We start from the raw sequence: 19,725 nt of genomic DNA on the forward strand, positions 1-19,725 counted from the left end.
CAACATTTCACACATAATTACTCTCAAAGAACACCTAGGTCTGAAGATTAAATAGCTAACAAAAGCAGATTATTTCAAAAGCTTACCCGTTCCATGCTTTTAAAATACAGTCTATAATTGGTAACAGTAAGGGTTCCTCTGATTGCTCCAGTGAAGGGGCAGATGTAAGTAACATCCTTAGCTTAAAAAAAGAAAAAAGAAAAAAAAAAAAGGTGTTGATCTCATGGTTTAACTTATGGGAGAGAAATTATGACAGTAACCATATTAGGGGATTTTACTTTTCAGATCATGACATTAAAACAAGCTTCATCTGGGATTCTAGCCTAGAGCTAATGTTTAAGTTTTGGTTCTGTGGAGAAGGTAAGAGTTTGAGTAGAAGTAGTATCATCACCAGGAATCCTACATTTGCGCAAAACTGCTACCCCATAAAAAAGCCAGTGCTTGGCTTCAAACTGCTAACTCTTACCGTCAGTAGCTGAGAACACCATGCATGAAAAGAGGAGATGACTTCTGCCTGGAAGCATGCCTCTGAAGCTTACAACAGTTTGCATAAAAGCTAAGGATTGTCCCCAGAATGGTTTGTGCCACATAGGACAGGAGAAGGCAGTTCTCCTACATGTGTTTTTTAGGGTGCTTGGGTCCTTCTGCACAACCTTTGCATGCAGAGTCAGCCCTGGCATAAAGGCCCTCCTGCTAAAAGCCAGTGGAGCTACAGTGATTCACAGCAGCCATGAATCTGTATAACACCCAACTGCTGGTGATTTTAAGTCCGAAGTCAGCGATCAAGTTACTCTGCAACAATTCAATTATTTTTGAGGCTGAGTGATGGTGACTCAAAACAGTCCCCTTCTTAAAGGCCTCAAATGTTTCTCACTTGTTTCAGCAAAAGGCTGTTTTTTCACAGCAAACACCCCTCCTAACTGCCTTTCTGGTTTACATCAATTAAAAATGCCAAGATTTAAGTTGTTCCCTCCCCACCTCTGCCGCATATCACGTCTTCTGCTGCTAAAGCAGTTGGCTGCCTGTGCCGTGGCAATGGTTTACACTGTCACTAAGAAGTAGTGACATCCCTCAAAAAAACAGAGGAGATCCAGTGACCAGAGCTGCCAGATCCATGAAAGAACTCCCTGGATCATATTAATAACCTCAAGCCTCTGCACTCCATGGGACCCACTGTGCAAGGCTGTGTCAGGAGGACAGCTCGCCTCCCCTCCAGGTGACAGCCACCATGCACATGAGGTGTGAGGCTACTAGGGCATCAGGGTGGGGACCTTAATTTCTTCTACATTTATCTCGTGAGAGTTAGCCTGGAGGAAGAGAAAGAGGGGGTCTGCCTTACTCCAGGGCTCCGGCAACTCATATAACTAAATCATCCTCACATCAACTCTGCTTCAGCATAGTCTTCAATGACTCTCAAGATCTGGATGTGGAGAAGGATCCTTAAAATATCAGAAGTGGCTAATTCAGAGCAAAATATGTAGCACACAATATCTGGTTAAAAAGAAATAATATATATACATGCTAGTAATTCCACTATTTATTTATTTATATAAATTTACATGCATTTGTTTGAAGGACAATTAAACACAAAATGCTTCTAGCCAGTCCTCATTAAACCAAGTGTTTCATTAGTAGCCGATTATTAATCACTTCTTTTCAAAGACTCGTTTGACAGAGATTTGAAAGCAGACTTGTGAAGCATAATAGGGGTGAGGGCAGCCTGCCTGGTTTTTCCACTAGAGTTCCCATTATTCAAAATGTAATTTCAAAATGTTTAAAAAAAACCTCAACAAAATCTACTAATAAGAAAAGCGTGCATTTACATCTGAAAAAGAGCAGGATTTCTGGGTAAATAGAAAAGGTGCCAGAAAAATGTTTTGCAGGTAAGGAACCCCAGGCATGATCTCAAACACTGGCCTTGCCAGCTTGTAAGCCACATCACCTTTCACATTTGCATTTTATTAGCTTGGTTTCCTAAGGAAACAATTTTACTTAATTACACTATGCGTGTACACGTGTACCAACACACATGGCTTGTCTGACCTTAACCCCTTCAGAGCTGTATGATTTCAGCAGTCTCTACCTGATAAATAGGGATCTCCAAGGCATTAAAATGCTTCACTGTTTGTGAGAATGGACTCCAGCTATAATGGAGAGGTTGTAGTAGTGCTGTCACCAAGGGGAAGTCTAATAAGCTCAGTCTTTGGTATATATAAGAAAATATCTAGGGGAGAAAGAAACTGTAAACCCGATTTACTAATTCGCTTGCTTGTGGATTCCCTGTCTTTTACAGGCCAATCTAACCCTAGATTATTAGGATAGCTGAAAATATTTTTTCCTTCCCATTCCTATAAAATTTTGCCTTTCCTGACACTTTTAACAGGAAATAATTATTGCTGATGACTAACAGATACTTCCTTTTTGCTGCCTTTAACTTCTTGCTGGACCAGGCAGCTGCTGTTTGGGCTACTCCAAAAGCCACTCAGTCTTACATATTTATATGGCTCATCTCATCATTTGGCAACAGATAAAACACTGGACACTCTTATCTCTTAAGCCATTCCCTAGGAACCCTTCAAAATATAGTCTTGCTGTCAGAGCTAACTGTGTCTGTGGAGTGAGTTAGATGTCAGTCTGCAGTGTTTGGTCAGAGTACGAGTTCAAAGTTCTTAGGAAAGAGGTAGAGAAAAAGGCTAAGCACTGAGGTGGATTTTTTGGTTTGTTTGGGTGCTTTTTGGTGAGGTATTTTCAGGTTTTTTCGATTTTTTATGTTTAGGACTAAAGTTGCACTCTTTTATATCACTTTAAGAGGAAGGCAACACGGTAAAGAAGTGAATGAAAAATCTTTCACAGAAAATTAATCAAGAGGCTTACTCAAGCTTTCAGACTGGAGAGCATCAGCAAACCTGATGCATGTCAGAACATCTGGATAAAACGAACAGACAAACAAACAAACTTAACCCCATCCCCGTATCACAGCAAGTTCCCTGCAAAAGCACTGTATCCTTTCCTGGAGTCCATGACAGAGATCTGACACGCAGTTGTGCTGTGTCAACATAAGAAGTTACCCTGTGGCAAGGACAACTTGAAACAGTCGATCCATGTCCTCTCAGGAGGCAGGAAATGCAAGGCTGTACAACCTACCTCATCAGTCAGTCTAAGGTGCCTTGAATTGCTTTGTATTTGCTACGTGCTAAAAGGAGATATGTAGTTACCTTGCTCCCTCTGATGTGCAATAACTCACTTAATGAAACATCCTGATGATGGCTTTCAAAACATCAGCAATTTGTTCTCATTGGTCAGTGACTGCCAAGATATTTTGCTCTATGGATATTCTATTTGGTCAGTAAACAATAAAGAATTTCCTCTTCACATACCCATGTCTTTAATGGTTTCCCCTGGTAGCAAAGGTGGCTCTTCCATTTCAGCCAATTTATTAGTCTCTCTCAGGACCTAGGCAAAAGACACAAGTACAAAGAGAATTTCATTAGGTTTTCATAAACCAAGAAGTTTACATTTACCTGCAAGGGGTCAACAATATCAAGGAAAAAAAATTATTCAAAGATCTTGAGGTACTGCCTAGTGTTTGAGCCTCTTCAGAGGTTAACACCATGCTCTGTGCTTAGACAGCATACTTCTCAGGTGTCCTTTCATGCTCCAGCCTTCTCCTACCCAGCCCATTATCACGAGTTGAATTCTCTCACAGTTACATACAGAGTCAAAGAAACCAGTTCCTTTCCCAGTTGAAGTGATCAACTATTATCACGATGCTAGCAACAGTTTAGCAGAACAATTTCTGGTTTACACTGAGGAAATTGAAAAGGACACCTTGCCACACCACTGTCTTCAATGAGGGGCTGAAAACTGTGATAGTCCTGACTTGGATCAGTTTGGAAAGGTTCTGTTTTGATATGCATGTATAGGAGGTACAGTTTTGTGGTTTTGTTTTTTTTTTTTTTTTTTTTTTTTGGCTGCCAAATGACCCCTTCTCCGCTTTCCTTTGGATTCAGGTTATGCCACTGGTCATGACTTCTCAAACAATTGATTCCATTTACACAAGGGTTTTCACAAGAACAGCTGCTTTCATGAACAGATGGATACTTTAGGAAAGTATGGCTGTAACTATGAAAGCATAACCTGAGGTCTAAGCCTATAGTAAGAACTAGGAGAGAAAAGCAAATATAAGTGATCAAGATTAAGGCTAAGTCTATGTGGCCAAAATGCAGATGGATTTAATCATATTCTCCATGCCTCAAACTGGTCAAATGACCACAAACACAGCAGCACACTGCTCAACCTCTTAACACAGAAAGCAGGTAAGTTAGTTTAGACTTCTCCTCATGCTACAGAAACCACAAAACTTGGAGTTCGAAGTTGGCATGTGTTCCACCTCGTGAAGATACACAGCGAGAGCTCACTGCACTCACAACTGAATGTGCAGGCTCACTCTCAATCTCTTTAACATTATGCAAGGAAACAGAAAGCATTGTTTCAATTTGATACCAGGAAATCCCTGCAAAGAAAATTCAAAGACATAGCCTAAAGTGGCATTCTAGAACCTGACACGTCTGTGGTCAACTTTCATGTAGGATCAAGCCAGAGGAAGAGCCTCTGGAAATAAAAATTCCCTCAACTATGCAAAAAAAAAAAATGGAAACAAAACCCTAGGAAAGCCCGCCACAATAAGAGCACGTTCCAGCATTTTCACACAACAGATTGATGCATAGATGAAAAGATTAACAAGATCAAAGCCTTCTTGAGAACAACATGTACATTTTAAAAAATGCATTCAAAAGACTTTTGGAAAAAATTAATAATAAAAGCAGGTGCAGTCCCAGCTTCCTAACAGGAATCACACAAGTGCACCCAGTTAGGTCAGCTTTACCAGGGAGGCTGCCAGAGCAGTTGTACTGGGGTCCACAGGATGAGTAAGGAGAGGTCACCATTGACAGAGCTCACTCTGGCAGCAATTTGCAGGGAAGCTTCTCCTCCCCCACATCAGCAATACCAGTAAAAACAAGGTTTTGATGGTATAATGAGCAGAAGTCGATGTTGAGGACTTCTTGTCAGCACAGCTGTGTTGGCCAAAGATCACACAGCCCATCAAAGCCCTGACTGAGGGCCTCCCTGACAAAAGTATGTGATGTAGATCCACTCTCAACTCCTGTGTGTCTAATTTTGTGCTTGAGTAACTGCCTTGAAATTAGCAGGATAACATCTGGATTGTGATAAATGAGATGGAGGCTTCTGGCTAATTAGTCCATAAGTGGTGGTCATCTTTTTGGCTTTTTATCTTGGAAGGACATTAGTGAAAATACACTCTGCATTCAGAACAGGATCACAGCTTCTTCGCGAAGGTCCGTACCCCACCCGGGCAGCAGCTGCTGCGAGGATCACTTCGGTCAACAGCTGGACTCTCTGCTCTCCTGCAGATGTCAGCGGGAGTATGTCCAGCAGTAAACATTTGGGGGACTGGATTATATCTTAAGCCAAAACAAATATGAGGTAAGATACATAGAAAGCACTCAGTATGACAAACATCTGCCACGATGGCAGAGGTGGGCAGTGCTCAGGTGGGTTTTAAACACTGTACTGCAGGTGGGGGATAGACGGAGGGAATAGGCAAGCAGCATGAAAGACAAGGACCTCCATGTCAACAACACTCTTTAAAGGCAAGGTTGAAAGACTTTTCAGTTTAAGAACTTGTTCTTCTAAGTCTGATAAAATCCATCTGCTCATGCACACTCCCTGAAATGTGGAGTCCCCAGGGTGAGAGGAAAGGGTCAGTGATCCAAACCTGAGTTCACCTCAACACAGGGCAGCAGACGGATGGCTTCCTGGAAGCACAGCACTTCAAGGTCAGCCTTCTTGTCTCCCCATCCCTTTTATTTTTCTTTCTTTTATTTTTGCTACAGACTTGAGGACTAAACTGATTTTCACCATCCCATAACTGACCTCAGCCACATGACCTATCTCAGATAACAATGTGCTGCCTGCCTCCCTGATGATTTCAAAGTTGGTGCAAGCACATCAGACCTGCATAACAGTACCCTTCCCAAGAGACTGAGACAGATATGGTCAGAAAGCCAAGGACAAACTCTTCTCTGTGGTGTTGGTCTTTGCACTATCTGCTCCACTCTAGACCTTGAATGAGCCTCTAGTTGGAACATGAACACTTGAAACCCATCCTGGCAGAAACCAAGAAACGAATGGTAGGCATTTTCCTGAAATCCACCTCCATCAATGGCTCCTTAAAATTGGTTCGGGGAAATACAATCTGTGTAGGGCTGAAAATGCAGGAAACAGGCACAGGAAAAGATATCTGTGGCAGCACTGAAGGATGGAGGCTGGCAGGAGGGAAGAAGAGTGGGTGGCTAAAAAAAGAGGAGTTTTGGAAACAGATCAAGGGGAAAGAATGGTATGGGACAACGTACATGGAGCTCTGAGATGATGTCAATATCATAGATGGACCCCTTGCTCTTTAAATCACTAAAGAGATGACATGAAAAGCCCTTCCATCCTACTGCCATCCTCCTCTCCCCCTCAAAATCCAAAAATGGTTCATTAAACTGTGCGCAAAATCTTTTTTTGTGTTAGCCTCTTTTCAAGACTAAAAATAACACTCCTGGGCCCAAATTTAGCCCTCTGCAAACCTTGCAAAATTAAATTAGGAGCGCCAGTAAGGCAAGGAAGCAGGGAAGGGAGCCAGGGACATGACTGCAGCAGCCTGGCTGCAGGAGAGTGATGGCTGGCTGCTGACACATTAACGCTACTGAGGCAGGTGCCACATACATCTGCAACAGAAATGTGCCACCTCTGCCTTGCCTCAGGTTTTTAAATTGCTCAGTGAGAACAAAACCAAAGAGTTCTTAGAGATCTGCAGTGAAGGTCACAGTCAGAGCTGGGCAGAATCAGCATTACTTAGGAATAGGACCACAGTGACACAGAGCCACACACTGGCTGTATCTGTCACAATCATCCCTAGATGGTTTCTGTAAGAAACAGATACAACCACCAAAACCTGGTAGACTACTCTGCCTTGCCTCTAAGCCAACCAAGGTCTTTGTTACCTTTTCCCCACAGAAACATTATTCTTGATAATTGAATTTCCAGGGGAACGAAGAGTCTAGTTACACACCAGAATAACCTTTATTTCTGTCTTCTTTTATCACGTAACATCCTCTATCCATCCCACCCGTCAGCAGCTCTTCCTCTAAATAAAACAGCCCTCTGGGATCCTGAGACGAGGAGTACCTTAGCACCTAAGCATAAGTCCTGCCTCAGCTCAGAGGGTGTGAGGAATTCATGCCACCACCTACCTTTGTTCTCTGCTCAAGCAGCAACTCGGCAGAACAAACCCACGCTGCTACACTTAACAACCACTTCTCTTACTCCAGGATCCCACCCTGTGTTAGCTCCAGCACGCTCACCCGCGGCTGAAGGTGCAGAGCTCTCTCATGCTCTCCCAATTACTGCACCCAACACAGGGAAATCCTGATGCTGTTTTGCTGACGTAACCTTCGGATTTGAGCAACAAAAAGATCATCTCTTTTGCTTGCATGTATGGGGTCAGGGAAAAAAGTTTATATCCTGCTAAAAAGGTAAGACTGCTGCAAGTTCAGAGTACTGCGGTTCTGGCAAGCTTCTCCAGCCACGTGTTCACACTGCCTCCTAAGAGCAGCCAGCATGCTGCTCCAAAAATCCCTCTCCTGACTGATGTCCCTGCAAGATTCATGAATTTAGCTCACTCTGAGCAGCTACAGCCAACTCAGTCTGGTACAGAGTTAAATTGCAAGAAAACTCCATACATATGATCTCAGAGGTCTGTGCATCATTGCACACTGTTCCAGAAGGATCTGAGAGGGTACATGAAACTCTAAATTCAGGGTTTGCTTTTTGCCTGTGAACAAAACAACTGATGTGTTTTCCTCTTGTACTGCCTGGTGAGGGGCTTGCCTACCAGCGTAGCTGCACAGTCGGGATGACAAACATATCCTGTGCTGGTTGAGGCCAAGCCAGGACTGCCTTGTCCTACCCACCCTGCCACTGCTGTAATTGCCCCCGGGTCAGCGCAGCCAAGTTTTTCCATAACCTGGATCATTTTGCCAGGACTGGCTTAAGGTTTGACTACAGAAATGAAGACATATAGTGAGGGAGAGACAGAGGGAGAGAGAGCAGCTGGAACTGACCAGGGAGAGTAACTTTGTCCCTGGACACAACACATACCTGCAGATAACGAAGATGCATGAGGAAAGCACCTGAGGTCCCTCCTAGCCATTTTTCAGTTACTCTCTTCTACTTTCTCCTGAATATTTGAGCCCTGAAACCCACAGACAAAGGCCAGATTGTTTGGCTTCACAAAACTTAAGGGGAGACTACAGTTTTGTGTTACCAAACTACTGTGTAACAGTTTTCCCAAGTCTGCAGAGAGTCTTCTACCCTGAATCACAATCAAATGAGCAAAAAGAATCTTTTTTTCCGCTTAGACAAAATTAAAATGTACCCTTTTTGTGATTCTTTTTTTCACTCTGAGTTCATCTCTCCTTGGTAACCTCCTACACACTCCAAATCATTTTGCACATTTTGAACAGATCTGTTACACATAGAGCCTCAGCACTTGTACATGTTCCATCCAACTGCATGACCACCTTGCTCCTGCATTAGTCCTTTCCCCAAACCCACGTCTGCCCCATTTACTGAGAAGATAAGCTCTCCAGGCTGGGAGCTGCTTTTGTTTCAGCTACACACAGTCCTGTTTTATGTTTCCTACAGCAGGAAGGCAGTCTCTTAACTGGCCCCTTGACATAAACACATATAACCTGTCTGTACAGACAAGCATTATATACATGCACACAAAATTGCTTTGCTTCTGCAGCCCCTCTACTCACAGATTTGGCACAGATCATGTCAACCTTGTGAGCATGCACTGGTCAGCAGCAACAGGCAAAATATATGCTGCAGGGACAAGAACGTGCATGTACATTGTACACATGAAATAATACACACACAGAACGAGTAGAATTCAACATATGCATTTTTTTCAAATTATGTGTGAAATATGGAATTGAAACTCAACAGCCAAGTGAAAAATTTTATCTCCTATAGGAAAATATCTGATACTTCACATTTTAATGGACTGCCTGGGAATATTCTGTTTGTACTTATCGTATCTAAACTTTCCTTCTTTCCCAGCTTGTTTTTTTAAACCTCTTTCTCTCAAGAACTGGCAAATGAATAAATATCCTCATTAATCAGCATTTTTGCCACTTTGTAGGCAGGGTAGTCAGTAAGCTGCAGGAATCTCCATTTCAGCTAAAACTGAAGATCAACTTCTCAGCAAGTCACCCTGTACCAGTCAGTGGAAAGCAGAACACCCAGGAGATGCACCTTTAGGATGAGTGCCCTTTTTCCCACTGAAGACTAATAACTAGGGTAAAGGGACATTAATGAAGATCTGGCAGAGCAAATCCCAACCCTGGTGTTTCCTTGTGACTAGCACAGCAACGCCCAATCTCCTGGACATCCACATACAACTGAGCAGTCACAACCTCTATTTTGCAGAGAAGTAAAAATGTGCTCTGTGCAGAAAGGCAGCAGGAAACGAGCCAAGCCAGATCCAAAACCTGAATGAATCTCATTTAAAGAGGCATGACTCCAAAGCTTGTAGGATAGGTCATCTTAGCTGTTGTATAAAAGACAGCTTTTGGGGCAGAGCTGGCTCTTGTCTGCTGTCTCAAAGAACCACATGAGAGAAATCAGCCTTCCTGCAAAGATTTAGCCATAGGACTACTTTTATATGCTTCATTCATTCATTTACTTTGTTTGTAAATCCACAGTAAAACATATACACTTACATAACCAATGCTTCTCTCCTTTAAATGTCTTTTGGGGGGGTCTCAAACCATGTTCACCTCTTCCTTCCTCTGAACTGCCCTTCCACTCTTTTCCTGATAGCTGTTTCCATCAATCAACAAGGGACAATGTCACTATGGCAGGTGTATCAAGATATATCAGTATCCCAATGACACTGTAAAAATGTCTGAAACAGATACAGAACCTCTTTCCATTCATGGCAGAAAAAAATCCCCACAGAGGTCCAATTCTGTCCAGCTGACATTGACAGAAGTTGCAGAGCTGACACAAATCTGTGCAGAAACAAGATTAGAATGCTTCTTTAGGTCAGTTTTCCATATGTGCATTGGTTTCTTCTCTAAATAGAACATTTCTAACAACAGGAAAAAGGGTACATTTTACTGCTAAGATGTGTCTGTCTTCTCAGTGCTTAATTAGCAGGACCACAGAACAGAAGCCGTACTTACTCGACTGAAAACACTGTGCTACTTTGAGGAGATTTTCAGTTGCCATTTATGGCTATTTCAAGTGTACTTTGAGAAGACTTATGTGCTACGTATCCTACTGGAAATGCAATAAAACATAAATTGAGCAAGTAAATGGACTTTGTTGATTATTTTCAAATCATTAAGAACACCACAGCCCAAAGACTAGAGGAAAAACCAGTAGTATCTGCCTGGTTGAGGCACAGGGACTTTTCTGAGGATTATGATTAGATGAGTTGAAAAACTATGTTAGAGGCATTCGGAGCCTCAGTACATTAACTGCAGGGAAATGCTTTGTGTCTTATTCTTTTGGGATATTAGAAGTTCAAAGGGGAAAAGACAAAACACCATGGACACATGGATCATTTCAGAATAGTACACAAAGAATCAAATATACTGTCCAAAGACCACATCAAGCCCATTCATCTCCTAAGAGAGCAATCACCAAAGAAGGCTTCTTAGCTTGGTTAAAAAGCATCACAAGAGGTATTTAAGTTGTCAAAAAATGTTCTGACATCAAATCACCTATTACAGTACTCAAAAGACAATAATAACATACAAGGTACACTGCAAATGCCTTTTAACTATGCTTTCCTGAAACAACTAAAAAAAACAAATCACAAACTGTGGTCTCTACCTACTATATATGGAGACAGTATAAAAAGACTTGAGTTGCTTACTTACCACTGTCCTGAAAATCTTTAAAAAGAAGCTGAAGATTAGTGTATGTAAAAAAAAAATACAGTCACCAGAGTAATATGAAGAGACTCCTCTGCAGGAGGAAGTAACCACCATGTAGTGTTTCCCTGGGGTTTTCTGCTTTATTTTTTCAACTATCCTCTTCTCCACTCAGACCCAAATGTCCAGTGATGAAGAACAGCCTCTCTGGGCTGCTGAATTTCCTGGGCCCTCACTGCACCATTACAAGGCAAGGCTTAGAAGCTCAAAGGAACACATTGTTGAGGGCCACTCATTCAGCCACGGCTGGTTTGTCTCTTCAAGTTTGTATGGCTTGGTGGTTCAAGACAATTCTCTCATTAGGCTCTGAACAGAAGGTCGTCATTGACTCAACACAGCAACACTCTGGCACAGTGTTGCAGATATTATCTATTCAGACAAGTCCAACATTTTTTAATACAGAACCTTCTTCAGTGCCAAGAGTTCTACATACATCTCAAACCGTAACGCCTCTGTTCTCCACAGGGTGCTCAAAAACTTTGGACAGCACATAAGCCTGACTCTACCCTTTATTTTTACTGAATTTTGCTTAGCAAGCAATTTATACATGAACAAAAGACTAAAAGTTTCAAGGAAACCATTAAACTAGTTCAGTGAAGTTAGTATCATCATTAAGTAATAGAAAGACACTATGACCAAAGACAGAGTTATAAATTCTACCAACTAAAATAAGTTACAGAATACTGTCTCCATTACCAGGAATTTCACTTTGGAATTTTGTGATATGTACAATAAGGATTCAGGATACAGGTAACTATATATCTATAATGAACAATCATACAGAGGGGAACAAGGATATTTCTTTCTGTGCAAAAACACCTACAGAAAATCAAATTTTGGCAGATACTGCATGCAGCCACAAATCCACATGCTCCTTTTAAATACCATGCTTGTTCATTCCTGCCCGACTTGTCCTTCAATCTACAAAACTGTAGCTAACAAAGGAGAGGGAAGCCACCTCTCACCTGGTTTTACTCAACAAAAGGAAAATTCTTGCACTTTGTAGCTAGGAGAAACGTAGCAGTCAATTAGGAAGAGACGAAAATATTTTTGAGGAACATATGAAGGCCATTTGCTTACTCTCTTAGTTTTACCATTCCTAATAGATGGCAATCATAAACGCTCCCAGATATTTCTTTCACTGTGCATTACTCCATATTCAAGCATTTAGGTAACTCTATATAAGAAAAACTAGCAACGTTTGCCATCTTCGCTCTCTTCTAACTAGATGAGCACTTAGGAGTATTATTCCCATGTAAAGGAGACAGAAAACTGTCTGCATATGGCTTTTCCCCCTATCTAATTTGTATGAAGTCAATATTTTGCAACCCAGAGGTTGGCTACTATGTGGGTTTGTTCCCTCGAAAGGGGGAGGTGAAGAAAGGATTTACTGGTGCAAGGATGGGACCAAGATTTTCCATCTCTTGGGGTATTTTAAAATGAAAATTACTGGAATTCTTATGAAATATATAGCATTTATTATTAACTGGAGTCTTGGAAAAGCATGGCAATGGCAGGGGCTAAATTGCATTCACTGACAGGGCCGCCCTGGTATGACCACGCTTATGGACAAGAGCATTATTCATTCTCCAGAAGTAGTCATTTGTGCCTTTGTTCATCAACAGCATAATGCACCAAACAAAGGAAGCCCACTTCTCACAGGCAGGCATGCACAACTCGTAGAGTCAAAATCAGATTTTCAGGATAGCTACAATATTTTTCCCTATAAGACTTTCTTACTTCTCTTCTGCTGCCCTTTCAATCCTTCTGCTTGATACCTTCAGTAGTGTAAAGCAGTGTAAACAGGCACTATTGCCTGTTCTTAGATTTGTCCCTTGGATTTCATTCCTGTGTGCAAATGGACCTGTGGAAATACTACAGCAGATTAAGTAAGGGCCACTTCTGCCTGCATAGGTTCTACTCCTGTACACCCCCAAAAACGTGAAGTACACCTCCACATGTGAATACAACTAAGCCTAAAGCAATGGTGCAGAGAAACATATAGCCAAATCTTCACATAGTGACAGTAAAAAGATGAACTGTTTATTTAATTTCACTGCTGTATCACCAGTTCACACTGTATCACCGGAGGTCAATTATCTTCACCATCTGGTGGCTTGTGCAATATGGTCTGTAACTTAATAGCAGTCACAGTCCAGTGCACCAGGAAGGAAAGCTCACAATGTAGAAGACATCTTTGCATTTGCTATGAACTAGTTTGCTAACAGGCAGTCCCAGGCAAAGAGACAAGGGCCAGTCTGAAACAGGAATATTTATCCACATGTATCATTAGGCAAGGGATGGAGCTGACTGTCAGGGCAGAAAATCTTCAACTACCATGGAGGTGTTTCAGCAGAGGTTTTGTCATGATTTAGTGCTTCCAAGCCAGCATCATTCACTAACTGAAAAGTCCCTTAAAAGCAAAACTAAAAAACATAGTTTAAATGAGTGCTTAGAGTTTAAAAAGTTATGTCACTCTCTAAACCCAGCTCTTGTTGAACATGTGTTACACATAACCAAAGCCTGACACACTTCCTGCATTGGCAGGGAGATAGTAATGGAAAAGCTCACTGAGGCTACTTTTAGTGATTTACAGCAAAGGATGGAGGGGGGGATCACATCTTTCTTCAATATGTTTTTTTACTAATGATATACATGTTCTACATAAAACTAGTCTAAGCTACTTTGTACTGAAACTAGAACAAAGTAACACAAAGGTGGCAAAGTCAGTAACTGGCATTTCAGTTAATCCTGTCCAACATCACCTGAGGGACAGGATTTACCTCAATTTTAGAAGTCAGAGAATCTGAGAGACGTTACCCTGAACTCTCTCAATAAACAGAAAAGAAATACAGTAGGTTTTCAAAATAGACAAAACTGCACCTTTATTGGAGCACAGCTAAAGCTGAGAAATCACTTGCTGCCGCTCTAATAATGTCCCCAACATCTGCACCAAGGACTTCTCTAGCTCAGCTCCATGATGTTCTCACCTAGCATGGGCAATTCCTTAAAGACGAAACAAATCAGATCATAAAAGACCTATTTCCTTCCATTGAATACAAAGGAATTGTGGTTGGCTAGCTTGAATACATACTTGCCCAAACAGATTTCATCCAGGAAACGCAAGGAGATGAAAATGGCATCCATTTACTATCTTGGAAGGAAAATACTCTTCATATACCTTTTGTCATGCATCAGTTATGTATCTTACAAAATAAACCCCATGGGCTGGTTGTGTGAACATATACACAACAGATAACAAATTAAGGTTACACCAGCCAGTCTGTTTCTTCCCATTTCTAATCTCTGAGTCCTGGGAATGCTACAATAATGCTCTTGCATGTCTTATATAAACCCACTGCAAATCCACTGATTCCTCATACACTAAAGAAGAAAATTACTATAGAGGGAGCAAACAGTCACAAAGGATGGGTCACATGCCTGTACAGCATTTTCTCTGAACTTCAGAGGAATATAAGGAATTGTGGATCTTACTGTTGCCCTCTAAGGGGAGAACGTTGTAGTGGTCCCAAACAGAAAAGCTAAGAACAAAGATTTGAACCACTTTTTCTGAAGGCTGCAAGCTAAGCAGGTGACATACAGGTCTGTTGTACTGGTTTTACCTGCCCAGAGAATGGACTAGATGTAAAAAGCAATATTAAAGAAAACCATGTGAGTTTCTGTCCTCCAGTTAAAGCTTTTGCTGTATACAATCCAAAAGCAAACACAATGGGCCTTAACAAATTATCAGGCAAAGGTACTGATTGTAAGGGAAGTGGCAGCGGGCTCTGCTGGCCATATACATTGCTTCTCAACTGCAAATGAGGATCCAACCCTTTCATAAGGGCTACTCTGAAGACTTGAATGTGGTAAACTTCAGGCATTATCCTATAAAGCAACAGCTAATTCAAAATGAAGATCCCTATGGATAGAAGTTAGAACATCAGCAAGACTGAAATACTATAAAATGCATGGACACATCTCCCCACACATGCACAGGAGAAAATACTGCCTTATAGGACTTAGGAGCAAGACATTCACTGTATTTTATTAACCATCAAGTTCCTAGATCTGTAATAGCTATTTATACACCTCAATCCCTTTGGCAATATTTGCTTTAAGGTGTTTTTAACATCTCAGTCCAAATTACAAAGTATCTATGGATTTCCAACTCCATTTGCACTTCCAACTACTTCTGTTCTTGCCTGATCTACAACTTATGTTAAAACATATGGCAGCATACTTGCTAAAAATTCCCTCAAAAAGTATATTCCCTAAATCAACTCTAAACAGCTTCAGATTTGAGATCAAGAAAGGGGTGGAGGGAGAAACTAATAATGCTTTGTTGTTTTTCTGTTGAGGGTTGGGGATTTTTTCTCCTTCTTTTTTTCCCTATGAAACTAACTGAAGGAGCCAAAAGTTACTTAGTTTATGAAGTGAAAATTCTATAAATTTTCTAATGGAAAGGCAATTTAATCTTAGTTCCAGATACTGAAATGCTCAATACATATTAAAACAAAACAAAACAAACAAACAAACAAACCACCAAAACCAAAAAAAACCCCAAAAAACCAAAACAAAACACAAAAACCTTCATAAAGGTTATTATTAAATACTTTGGAGAAAAATGTAGGAAAAATACTGCACATGCATTCAGTAGGAATCCCCCGTGGTTGTCTCATTTACCTCATTACGCACATGCATGCACACACATAGAGTGTTAATTGCACTCCAAAAGAAAACTGCAGGCACAGACTGCAAGAAATTAGGTAGGTCCTTCCCCTGCTTCCCTCCTCCCAATGGACGCCTACTATTCTTCTAAAAATTCCCCACAGAAAAAGACAGTGCTAATTGTAGCTATGACAAAGTGTTTTTCCATCGTCACAGAAGTTTAATTCCTAAATTTGAGCCAATGCATACACAAAGGCAGAGACCAAATAGAAGTAGGAGTTATGATGGATCCATGTAGCAGGAAAAAATTAAATATACTTCGAGATCATAATCCCATAACCAGCAGATCCACGTCAAAATCTTGAAAAGCTTATTTTCAGCCTCTTAAAGCTATCTGATGCAACACCTTTCTGTGAGAAAAACACGTAGCCCAGGCACTTGCCTCCCATAGCACATTTACAACAAAATGCATTAGTTCCCTCTTCAGGGCTTATTCTCGTACATTCTTCCAGGAACAATGCGGGACTTCTTTTTGTCCCACGGCAATGAGGTGCTTAGCTCAAATCTCAGTACCTGTTAAGAGTCGGGAGTTTGTGCTGTCTTGTGCCAATCAAACCTACACAAGACATTCAGGCGTGTAAGGAGAGAGCAGTAACAGAGAACATGCTCGAGCCACTCTATCAGTTATTGGTATGACCTCATCTGCAATATCAAAGGCATGGCCACATCTCAGAAAGAACAAAGAAAATAGTAAGAACAATTAGGACCTTGAAAAATCTCTCACAGAACTGTCTTTATAAACTTGCAGAATTGTCACATGACAGAGATGTTAATTCACAGAAAGTTGGACAAAGAATGATAAGTCCAGGGGAAGGATATCCATTGTCCTTGACTCAAGACCTGAAAGAAATCAGTGTCAGCTGACCACCACTCATACTAACTGTTCCATTTCAGAGGTGGCATTAGGCTCCAAGAGGAAGCCCAGGGAGCAAACAGTAACACATCAGCACCGACTGTGACTGATTTGAGGACAGACTGTGAGTCTGTAGTTGCACTGGCAATACCAACACAAGAGGCTGTTCACAGGCAGAGAACTGATCTTCATCTCACCTCCCAGGCTTCTTCTCCAGCATGAGACACTCTCAGGAACAAAGAGCACAATGATGAATGCATGAATTCCTCTAGGAGAGGTAAGGTCAACATGTAGTAGTGGAAACTGTCCCTTTCTCCCTATACCCTAATACAAGCAGCAGCATGGGAATTCATTTTCTCTAGGTCTGTCTACCCCTGACAAACAGCCACTGGAGCGTAAAGGCAAGAACCAGCTTTACACCTACACACAACTGCATCACAGCCACTCACACCACCTCTGCAAGAGTAAGTTTTTAGGTGAAGCATGTGAAGCTTGTGTCAAATTCAGGGCATGCAGAATTGATGCAAGTGAAGAGCAAGAAGCATTTTGGCAGCAGAAGCAGGTGCTCACACTTGGCCTGCAGTGCCTTTATTCTAAATAAGTAATTCTCTGTTTTACCATCTCTTCTGAAACACTATTCTAAATGAAAGAGGAGCAGCATTTACTCCAACCAAGGCAGAACTTCCATTTGCTTAGAAATAAAAAAAAAAAAAAAAAAAAAAAAAAAAGGAGGGCAGGCTGTGAATAAATCACTCTGCAAATCATGAGAACTGTGGCACGGTATTGAATTATGGGCTTCTGATGGCCTCCAGTAAGCAATACATAGGCATCTTCTGCTTGAAGAATCTATTATGCAGTTAAGTAAACGTTCCTCACTGATTTCTAATGGGTACAGAGGCCCTGATGGATGGGCAATCAGACAAGCTCAGAAGAGCTGGAATCCCTGCCCAGACAGCTTACAGTACACACAGATAAGGTGACAAAAGGGGGGAAAAGAGTCACAAGCAGCAATCAGGGTTAGAAGGAAAACATGTTGAGACATCTTAATTGCCAGAAGGGAAAGACAACCTTGATTCCAAAAAGGAAATATTGCTTAGTTCTCTACTTCTAAAGGTAGTCCTCAAGTGTCACATAAACTGTGAAAAAGCAGTTCAGTTGTGCATCAAAACTGGAAAAGGAAACCCACATATGCAAGCTTCAGTAAAAAATTAAGAAATTGAGTTTAATTTTTTATAATGTTATATAATATATATAGTATACAGTTAAGAGCTGTAGCAGTATCTTATTCATATCAATGAATCACTTAGCCTCTGGATAAAAATGATGTTTTCTGTATGCTGGAGTAACTAACACCCCAACTTCACAGCAGGAAAAAGTTTAGACATAAAACAAACTTCCATATCCAGGCGTGTTCACAGATCACAGAGTATTCTGAGTTGGAAGGGACCCACAAGGATCACCAAGTCCAGCTCTTAAGTGAATGGCCCATACATGGATCAAACCCACAACCTTGACATTACAAGCACAATGCTGTAACCAACTGAGCTAATCTCAGGGTTCGGAAGATTACTTTTTGTATCCATAGGTAAAAGGTGTAAACTGTCATAGATTACACATAAACTACTGTTTAAAATCCTAGTTTAAAACTGGCTAATAAGCTGCCTTTAGAAAGAAACATTCATATTCTTGTAATTTATGAACTTTCTGTTATTAATTATGGATGACTGAGACAATACAGGAAAAAAATCTTCATGGTTGTCAGAGGAATTAGCTTTTAATTCAGATATTTTTATGCAAATTTACTGTGTTTAGATTTTACAGAGATTCTCAACCACAGCCGAGAAACACTCGGATCATTACTAGAATGTACCAGTACCAACAGTTTTATACTCAGGGATGTTTTTTTCAAAGCAAAGATATATCAGCAAACCCTTGGTTTCATAAGATAGCTTTCAAAACTCCCGTGACACTGAACTAGAAGTTTGAATTTATAATTAACTTCTCTAATAACAGACTTAAAAGAGCCCTGTTTGGACCTTTTTAATGTCAGAGCAATTACTTGTGACAGAAGATTATTTTTATCAGCTTGAAGATAGCAATCTTTCTCTGAAAGAAGATACTTCCAAGGACTCAGTGTTTACAAACAAGGAGGAGTTCTCAAGAGAGAACATCTCTTACATATACACACACAACAGGAAAAAAAACTATATACAACTGACAGGTTGAGGATTTCACTTACTTAAAGCATCTAGAAGAAAATGGGAGTTCCTTTGAAATTTCATCTAAAAGTGAGGGTTGCAGAGTCAGCTTTTTGAAGATTAAACAATTTTATAAAGGAGATAATATGGTAGAGATTAAACTACAATTTCACCTGTTTGACTTCAGGTTCTTTCATGATTTGGCTACATAAATGTTGGCAATATTGAAAGCTGACATTTTACCATATCCAGCTCACAGAAGCAAGACGTCCTCTGAAGGAGGTTATAACTTTTTTATCTTTTTTTTTTAAGACAAAACATACATACCCTTAAATCTGGAGAGAAGTTGTCTGCTGAGGTGGAGATCGAGTCGGACGATATAGCAGAAACAGATTTGGTGTGAGTAGAATGGTCCGAGTGCGAAGTGGAAGTGCTATAAGAAGAAACACCACAGTGTATCAGAACTGTGCTGAAGAAGACTCTAAAGCTCACAAGTTCAGCCACTCACAGTCATATCAGGCATTTTTTGCTATTTCCACCCTTTCCATTCTCAGTTATTCAGCCCTCAGCAGTGCTTTAAGAGAACCTGTTTTACTCTCTGTTACCAGGGATTACCAAAGGGTAGACAATTCATTACCAAATAGCAGCTCAGACTGAGCCAACGCTAACATAACCACAAGTTAGTACTGAGGAATATGTTCAGAGCAGGTAGTGGGGTGTGCAGCTGCAGTGCCAGCTTCTGGTTGAGCTCTGGGTGGAGAGAGCCTCAGGCAAGAGGTTGGGAACTGCCAACCCTTTGCACAAGGAAGGGCATGGGGACCTGTGGCCCAGCCAGGTGATCGGACACTCAGAGACACAGCAGGAGCCC

The 19,725-nt window shown here is 41.0% G+C and overlaps 1 protein-coding gene across 2 annotated transcripts in view; it reads right to left on the reverse strand.

The window, feature by feature from the left end:
- MTMR2 (myotubularin related protein 2) overlaps positions 1–19,725 on the reverse strand; it is a 63,625-nt gene that overhangs the window by 21,892 nt on the left and 22,008 nt on the right. For both annotated transcript variants that reach the window (XM_027883288.1, XM_027883287.1), the window contains exons 2-4: positions 19,185–19,290; positions 3,378–3,453; positions 87–181 (exon numbers count right to left, since the gene is read on the reverse strand). In XM_027883288.1, coding sequence (XP_027739089.1) covers positions 87–181; positions 3,378–3,453; positions 19,185–19,290 — 277 coding nt within the window. The remainder of the gene's footprint in view (positions 1–86; positions 182–3,377; positions 3,454–19,184; positions 19,291–19,725) is intronic.

The sequence above is a fragment of the Empidonax traillii genome, unplaced genomic scaffold, assembly GCF_003031625.1.
Source record: "Empidonax traillii isolate 1590-97213 ecotype Southwest subspecies unplaced genomic scaffold, ASM303162v1 scaffold123:size1378231, whole genome shotgun sequence".
Taxonomy (NCBI): domain Eukaryota; kingdom Metazoa; phylum Chordata; class Aves; order Passeriformes; family Tyrannidae; genus Empidonax; species Empidonax traillii.